The 8466-nt window shown below is 36.7% G+C and overlaps 2 protein-coding genes and 1 long non-coding RNA gene across 6 annotated transcripts in view; 1 reads left to right on the forward strand and 2 right to left on the reverse strand.

Annotated features, from left to right (window-relative positions):
• Positions 1–1250, reverse strand: part of LOC148724313 (uncharacterized) — a 3747-nt gene extending 2497 nt beyond the window's left edge. Inside the window, exon 1 of the long non-coding RNA XR_015991577.1 lies at positions 1116–1250. This is a non-coding gene — a long non-coding RNA (uncharacterized LOC148724313). The remainder of the gene's footprint in view (positions 1–1115) is intronic.
• Positions 1–1255, forward strand: part of LOC111334440 (uncharacterized) — a 15006-nt gene extending 13751 nt beyond the window's left edge. For 3 of the 4 annotated variants that reach the window (XM_022940172.2, XM_022940171.2, XM_088732803.1), the window contains exons 8-9: positions 212–271; positions 430–1255. In XM_022940172.2, the coding sequence (XP_022795907.2) occupies positions 212–271; positions 430–592 (223 nt within the window). In that variant the 3' untranslated portion in view covers positions 593–1255. The remainder of the gene's footprint in view (positions 1–211; positions 272–429) is intronic. The other variant, XM_022940173.2, reaches the window with a different exon arrangement.
• A 1013-nt stretch (positions 1256–2268) lies between these two features.
• LOC111334426 (carbohydrate sulfotransferase 14) lies at positions 2269–6814 on the reverse strand. The gene is made up of 3 exons (XM_022940150.2): positions 6539–6814; positions 4869–4900; positions 2269–3753 (listed from the first exon to the last, which is right to left on the reverse strand). Exons 1-3 carry the CDS (start codon positions 6693–6695, stop codon positions 2956–2958), a joined length of 987 nt encoding a protein of 328 aa, XP_022795885.1. The 5' UTR covers positions 6696–6814; the 3' UTR covers positions 2269–2955.
• Positions 6815–8466: the final 1652 nt, after the last annotated feature.

The raw sequence follows: 8466 nt of genomic DNA on the forward strand, positions 1-8466 counted from the left end.
CCCAAGTGGGTAATTGGACCAATGAAGCAATAAAGATTACAAAATAAAATAAAAGATAGGTTTTTTACCACTCGGAGCTTGTTTAATTTATTTTAATGGGTTTTAACATGAATGTAACACCCCATCCCTAATAGAGAAGCTAATTGCAAAATTAAGATCTTTGGAGTGTAATGTTTGATGAAATCAACTTTCCTTCTTTCTTTCCACACAGCATCTGGGTGGTTACACTCATTGCAGCAGTTGTGTTCTGCTTGTGGCTGTTGAGCTACTTGTGAGTGATAGGTTTGTGTGTATTGGACAAGTATGAAAACTTTTAGTGATTTTGGGCCAAAGAAAAAAAATTGGACCAGACTTTGCTCAAATGAAAAGATCACGAGAATTAAAGTAGCTATATTTTTAAGATATGTTGAAATGCTTTTAATCTTTCAGTTTCTACTTTCGCAAGCACTACACTGAAACATGTGGCTGTGGTCTGTGTGCTGAGGAGAAGCCCATGTCTCATTCAAATCAAGTTGGTTATGGCAGTTTACAGGGAGGGGGCAGTCAGGAAATGAATGGTGTCCATGTTGAGAAAGAAGAGGAGAGCAAATGATCAAACAAAAAATGTAAACAATGAAGCTCATGTGGAGCAGATACAAGACCAGTGAAACTGTTTGGTGTCTCTTATTTTCTGTAAAACAAACTTGTTTGAGTTGTAAAAACCACAAACAATGAAAACCAGTAAGGGGACATTTGTGTGTCAAATGTTTCACTGTAATGTAAGTGTACATTTTGATGCTGTTGTTTTTAAAAAAGAATGTAAATGTTAAAAACGACTGGACTGTGAATATTAATGTGACATTAACTTGAGGGGCAATGGTATGTTTTTCTTCTGGACTGAATTTCCAGAGCTGGGTTTAAGATAACCCAGGGTTTGTGTGAAATCTGATTTCAGAGTTTTAAAGGAAAAATTTAGTAGAATTCTCTTTGTCTACAATTTGATGATTGGATGCTTTAAAGTGAATAGAGAAAATTATCTGAAAAAAGACTTTTGAACAAATTAAGGATTAAAGAAATCTTGATTAAAATTTAACACTAGGTTAGCACTAACTGGCCTTTGAACGACTTGGCCCTACCTGTTATAGTTGAATGTTCCTTGGCTGATTAACCCATTCACTCCCTGGAGTGAGAAATAGATAACTTCTGAAAATTCAACAACTTTCATTGGACAAGCAAGCAAGTAATGAGAATTAATAAAATTACCAACCAATGGGAATGTTGCCTTAGTTAATAGATGACCAAACTCTCAGCACTAGCCAATCGTGAAAGAACTCACTCCTTCACTCATGCCCTTTTACGCCTAAGTGGCCTCCACATCTGCCGGTCCCTTACCATGACCTTGAAGCCTTCCCAGGTCTTTTCTTTCTCTACTGTGTGCCACCAGGTGTTCTTGGGGCTGCCTCTACTGAGTTCCCTTCATGTGTCCAGTGTAGAGCAGTTTTTGCACTAGAATTAAGCTTCTTGGGAGATGACATGTCCAATCCATGTCGAGCATCTCATCAGGATGAACAATTGTGTCAGCTCCACATTGTTCATGAAAGAAGTATGAGCATATTTTTAGAGAACGATCCCTCTGTTCTTGCTAGTGAAAAGTTATCTCTTTAATCCCTAACAGTGACCAGTATCTTCGTACAGTATTAGACTGCTGGATCATTCATCAAGATCATGAGAATAAAGGAAATGAAGGCCAACCAAAGCATTCTTGATTGTTAAATGAGTTCACTGCGTCAGTACCAAAGGAAATGCTAACCGCCTCCCGGTTAGCTCAATGGATAGAGCGCTGAACTGTCGTGCGGGAGGAAGAGGGTTCAAGCCCCAGCCGGACCAACACTCAAGGTCTTAAAATAAAAATGAGGAGAATATGCTACCTTTCTATAACATCAAGAAATGGTTAGATATTCTAGTCTTCTTGGATAGGGACGAATAAATGGAGGTCCCGTCTCCTGCAGGGTTAGGGGTAGGAGACATTAATTTCCCATGCACGAGTATACTGTGTGATGGATGTCCTCCCCTGGGGTGGGATGGGTGGGTGTAGATAGAGGACCACCCTAATTAACTTAGTGTTACTGGTGATATTATCTGTAAATATTGTTTATTATTATTATTATTATTATTATTATTGAAATGTACAGAGGAAAGTATGGAGAAAATGCCTACTGATCTCAGGGTGTAATGGGTTAAATAGTTTCAGATTGAGTGATTACTGAGCACAAAAAAACCATAGTCAAATTATGTTGACCATTTATTAAAAGAAGATGAAGTGGACTTCAGAATGGTATAGTTTCCTCTCATTTGGTGGGGTGCTAAATCAATCAGTTGTAACATTGTACAACCGACAGTTGACAAAGAGATTTGTTACTTAGAATTCCTAAAGCATAACAAACACCAATGTATTTTTCAAACAGAACAACTACAATACATTAAATCTACCCTCAGTTAAAATATTTTTATTCTGAAAGGGGCAACCATCTCAGATAAATATTGCTGTGAAACGTCTATTCAAGCATGGAGTGAGTAGGTCATATACATATCCAGGTAATTTGGTTATATCAACTAAGTTAAAATTTTAAATTGGCCACAGTAACGAGTAAAATGTTTTTTAACTCATTATGGTAGCCAATTTACAATTTCAACTTAGTTGATATAACCAAATTACCTTGATACCCCCACCGACACAGCACCACAGTTTCTTTAGAAACTTTCACCCTTCATCCATATACATTATCCAATGAGTTCTGCATCCTAACAACAATACATATATTTTATTGTACTTTATATGGAAATATGATGCTTTGAAAATTGAAATTGATAGGTTTTCATCATAGAATGACAGATAATTTGCCAATTTCCTTAGTCTGCATGCACAATATTTTTTAAAGAAAAATTAGTCAATTTGAAAAGTTTGAATGAAGTATTTTATTGGTTGGGCATTTGATATGAAAACAGTTTGTAGTCTAAAGCAAACTTTTTCAAAACTTTTCCCATCATATCAGGGGGTATATTTGAAACTTTCTTGCTCTTGACATATCCTTTCCCACCTGCCTGGTAATATCTTTGTTGTCTGGGGAAGGAAACTTGTTTATCAACATTAAGTACTTTTAATACACGAGTAGAATCTGATTCCAGATTCTCCATGGATCCTATGAAGTCATAGGAAACAACACATGGCTGACATAACTTGTAAAATGGCATCCAGTGCTCATTCATGTCCTCTACATGACTGTCCACAACATACTGTAAAAATTCTTCCACTTTAACATCATTTCCTTTTGGGTTTGCTGGAGCATTTTTGCGTGCATGTTTTACAATTTGTGTTCCAAATGTTTTGTGGAAAGCAGTATTGTTCAAGACAAATTTATCTTTGTATGCTGATAGAAGTCTTGCAAAAGGTTCTCGCACAAACATGAACTTGTAGTATTCCCGAAGTTTGTGTTTAATAACTCCTGGGGAAAAATCTGACAGCACTGTGAACGAATTGTGAAGTACTCTCCGAATAGCATTGGCATCAATCGCTTGACCGTCAAGCACCATCATTACTCTCTTCCAGTTTGAGCATGCAGCTTTTGGTACAGAACAATACAAAAATCTGTGCTCATCATCTACTAAAATGTGTTTTCCCAAGATCTGTTTTTCTACTTTGGACAGAGAATCCCATGACTTTTGCATGTTTCCACACACTTCCTTTACAGATTGCAGTCTTTGTTCACTGGTGGCCTGACAAAAATGAATGCACCAGATGTAAAACACAGCTAGGTAGGGATTCACATGTACATGCAACAGTTTCTCATAAACAATTGAGGGTGAAAACATTATAGAGAGGTTACATTACTGCATACAAATTGTAAGAAAAATCAGACCACAGGCAGCCCAAGCTCACTGCTAGCAAAGCGGACGTGACTCTTTCCATGTTGCGCAACGTTTTACATTTATAAAGGTTTGTATGGGATGTTATCGGTTTGCCTTAAAAGAGAGAAAAAAATGTCTTGTTTTGAAATAAAATGGACTTACCTTATTGCATTGTTGTTTTCTTTGTTGATTCCTAGCGTCTCAGGCCATTTTGAAGCGCTTTTTGGCGAGTTAGCGCTATGTTGGTATTCAACTGCTAAAAGAAAAGTCCTTTCTTTAGCAGTTGAACACCAACATAGCACTAACTCGCCAAAAACACTTCAAAATGGCCTGAGACGCTAGGAATCAACAAAGAAAACAACAAGGCAATAAGGTAAGTCCATTTTATTTCAAAACAAGACATTTTTTTCTCTCTTTTAAGGCAAACCGATAACATCCCATACAAACCTTTATAAATGTAAAACGCTGCACAACATGGTAAGAGTCACGTCCACTTTTCTAGCAGTGAGCTTGGGCTGCCTGTGATCAGACATGCTCCTTAAGCCACTCCCAATTCTATTGTCTTTAATAAGGAAGGAACTCTGGTGGTTGACACTGGTTCAATTTCTCTAGAATGAAGCCCTTGAGTTGAACTTGTAGTCTGATGGTAGAGCTGGTCTGATATGACTGATGTTCAGTCTACCCACAAAATACGGGTCACTGTTCATATGGGAATAGGATCAGAGAATTCTCCATCTACCACACAGAATTCTCTGGTTGATAAATTTTAAATTATCATAGTCTAAGCTACTTTTGTTCAAACCTGGAGAATGTATTATCCTGTTAGCGTCTATGACTCTCTTACCTCAACAGTAAGGTAAGTCGATCTGCCCTCATGTTCAAATAATATCTAAATATTAAGATGCTGTGTATCAAGAAGCTTTGCAATCTGGCCACTTATTGGAAATTACTTTTAAGAGCAAATATGAAAAATTTCCACTTACCACATAATTCTTTACAGTCATTTTTCTACTGCCTGCAAAAAGAAAACATTCAGCTGATAACTAGAACAGTACCTGCAAATTACAATCTCCAGATTGTATATTTTATTGCAACAACAATTGCAAAATAACAACTAAGGTATCCCTTTACGGTCATCCTTAAAGAAAAATGAGAGTCTAAAGTGATTCATTTATCTTACACCTAGATTTTAAATAAAATTAAATTTAAGTTTAATTTCAATAAATTTTGGAGGACTTGTTACAAAGCTTTGGAAACCATCTTGTCTCAAGTCCCTTAAATTACTAAAACTTCCCATTTACAGCTACAAAAATAGTACACAAAATTTCCATTAACAATGATTCTTTTGATGAGAAACTGAGGGTAAATGATGAACTCACGCTAATAATTTCACTCATCTACCAATGTAGCCTAACTTTTTTCCTTGGAAACTAATTAGATACTCTGGTATGCATATATTAAAGTATTTTCTTCCACCTAACTGGCAACACTATTCATGAAAACTTTGTAATTAGGGTTTATGATTGGCAGTTTGATGTTACTTGTATTTTAACACTACTGGAAATTATGGCTAGTCTTTTGTGGATTAATAAATGTTAAGTCTGATTCCAACCCCGCCCCCCCTGTGGTCCACAAAGCTTTTTTTTCAGACATCACACACACCTGATAACTTCACTACATTTTTTTTTCAAGAATCAGGTAAAAAAAATTGTTTTATTAAATCTAAATTCAAAGAAAGATGACTAAAATCGTACAAATGCTTTCATCTAAGCTTAACTATAGCCCTTCATGGAAATAGTTTTTCACTCAGCCTTTATGTTATTCTAACATTCCCACCAAATGCACATCATCGTTGGCACAGAATAATACAGAAAAGAGAGAGAAAAGTTCGCAAATTCCCGTAAGGAAAACCCTTTTATCATTCCAGTTTATTTGTTTAAAGCACAGCTGTATCACACAAAATGCACACATCCGAAATAAAAAACACCTTTTTCTTTCCATTCAAATTATGCCTGGTTAGAATCTTAAAAGTTTATGCCAGTGAAACACACCAAGGACCAATTCAAGGGCTTTTGAAATAAAATGGACCATTTTCTCACGTTGAGCCAAGTGATCAATCAAGACACACGTTTCAGTTATTAGTTCGACCAATTCACAGACCACAGGTTATTCAGTTGATTTCTGTGATCAAGCGCTACTGCATTCTTCATTCAAGTCAACTGGTGTTCGTTCAATTGAGGGTAAACAGTGAAAATCAGCCAGACTAGAAAAAACATGTCCACATCTTATCAGAACGGGAAACCCTCAGAATTTTAACTTGTCACACGCGCGAAAGGCTACAGTTATCTGTTTATCAAAATAATCAGCAGCACAGCGCCTGTACGCAAATAAAAAAAAAAAACAAACATTGAACTTTTCAGTGATAACGATCTTAAATTGTGATTCAGTTCAGTGACCAACTGAAGTAATATTACACCGCGAAAAGTCGATGTCTTGAGGATGGATAAAAATCTTTCACCTTTCCATCTGAAAAACTACACTTACATGTAAGTTATTTGCGTATTAAGCGTGACAAGAAACAGAAACTGACGGATGAGCGCACTAGTTAACCTAAAGAGTGGCGAATTCAAGACTTCTCACAACTTTCACTCACCAGAAATCCTCATTTCGCCATTCCCTTTCCCCGATAACAGAGCTGTCAACCGCAGTCTCCATGTGTAACTTTCTGGGAGCAAAATAAAGATTTGTACTACAAAAACCACGCCACAAATCAACAAAAGTGCAGCGAATCGAGATTTTGAACACCTCATTTTGTAACACACTATTATAAGTGATCTAACAGACAAGTGGGAACTTTCGCTAATTGTAAGACTGCAAAGGATATTATTAGCTTCCACATCTGGACTGTCTGTCTCACCAGCAACCAATCATGTTTCCGCCCGCTTATTGCCTGCTTGAACAGCGTGACAAGCCTGTCACAGATTTTACATGCAATTTTATAGTTTTTGTTGACAAGGCTTTTCCTATATATGGAAATGCCCTTTCAATTGTTTCGATTTAAAATACAACACTTGAAAATTTTACAATTTTTGTAAAAAATGTGGTGTTGGCTAATGATGGATTTGCGAATAGGAAGATGTTGCAAGATGTATGTATGTAAATGTAGATGTTGACCGATTTTTCAACGCTGCACCGGAAAAAATCCAAATTTTTACCACGCTATCCTCAAAAGAGAGTTAATAAAGTTTCGAGCGCTAACTCTGACGAAGGGTTGAAGCTTGAAACTGCAGCTCAAAGAACTTTACAGCGACTAAGTTACATTTTTTGTCTCTCCCTCCCCCCCCTCCCCTCCCCTCCCTTTCTCCAACGAAGCGGCAACGCAGCTTCTTAAGAAACTTATCTTTTTTTTAGGCCTTTCCTGATTGTGCACGTAAACTGTTGGAAAGTTGCTCACGGAACGCCAAAAAGTTGCTAGAAAATCGTTAATAATCCAAAAATTTGCTACCTAAATTTTATTAGGTGACTCATAAGTTTCTTGATATTTTCATATAAACTTTAAAAGCTATATTTTTCGTTCTGCGCTATAATAAACTAAGCTAGCTTTAAAGAGTTATTCGCAAGTAAAGGCGGCTTCTAACCATACATTTCTGTTCATGGAATGTAAATTAACAAATACAGCCATTTTTGTGCGTTGTTTTAACCAATAATCTGTTCCAATGTTCTATACCGGCAATAGGCCTACCAAACATTACCCTGCTGGCAGAGGCGTTTATTTGTTAACTTCCCCTGCGGTCCACATAAAAATAAAGTCCTCTGCACTCGGCCTGATAAATCTTCCTCGAGCATGCGCGGCCTGTTGCTTAGAAACAAATTAGTTCTCGGTAGTACTCGGCCAACTATATAGCTAAATAGGATGCGTACGCATAAAAACGTGTTTAAAACAGGTTCTGACCGGTTTTGCAAATCAGATTATCCACAAACTTGGATAATTCCCAGGCGCATGCTCGAAGAAGATTTAACAGGCCGAGCGCAGAGGACTTTATTTTTACGTGAACCGTATGGGGTAGTTAACAAATAAACGCCTCTGCCAGCAGGGTAACAAACATACAAGAAATTTGCATAAACCGTTTTTCATTTTTAAATCTTTGACTTTATTGTGCTTGATATGAGTTCTAAACCTTGAAGTGGCTTAAAAATCATTCAGAAAGGTAAAAATTGCTCGAGGTTGCTAAAACTGCAAAAAGTTGGGAAAGATTTCCATATAACCCCAATACATAAATTATTCATTCCATTTCATAAAGACTAGACTAAATATAAAGGTTTCTTTGCAACACTCTATGCATAATTAATGCATGGGGTTATATGGAAAACTTACCAAAAGTTGTCCCAAACGTCAAAAGTTACTCAAAAGTTGCCGAGCACAATCGGGACCGTGGGACCAACCCATTTATCCTCAGTCAAGTTTGCCGCGGCCAAGACTTTCGTTAGCCATGCACTTAAATGTGCTAATCATAAAAATAATCATATGTTAAATTTATGCATAAAAGCATCCATTTATCAAAAAAAAAAAAAAAATGAGAA

The sequence above is a fragment of the Stylophora pistillata genome, chromosome 9 (genome assembly GCF_964205215.1).
Source record: "Stylophora pistillata chromosome 9, jaStyPist1.2, whole genome shotgun sequence".
Classification (NCBI taxonomy): Eukaryota; Metazoa; Cnidaria; class Anthozoa; order Scleractinia; family Pocilloporidae; genus Stylophora; species Stylophora pistillata.

Excerpts from the sequence above, each read along its gene's own strand:
- LOC111334426 (XM_022940150.2), bottom strand. The coding sequence starts at position 6,695 with ATGAGGTGTTCAAAATCTCGATTCGCTGCACTTTTGTTGATTTGTGGC. Across the intron at positions 4,901-6,538 it reads TGGCGAAATGAGGATTTCTG|GCAGTAGAAAAATGACTGTA; the intron begins GTGAGTGAAAGT and ends TTCTTTTTGCAG. Across the intron at positions 3,754-4,868 it reads TGACTGTAAAGAATTATGTG|GCCACCAGTGAACAAAGACT; the intron begins GTAAGTGGAAAT and ends CATTTTTGTCAG.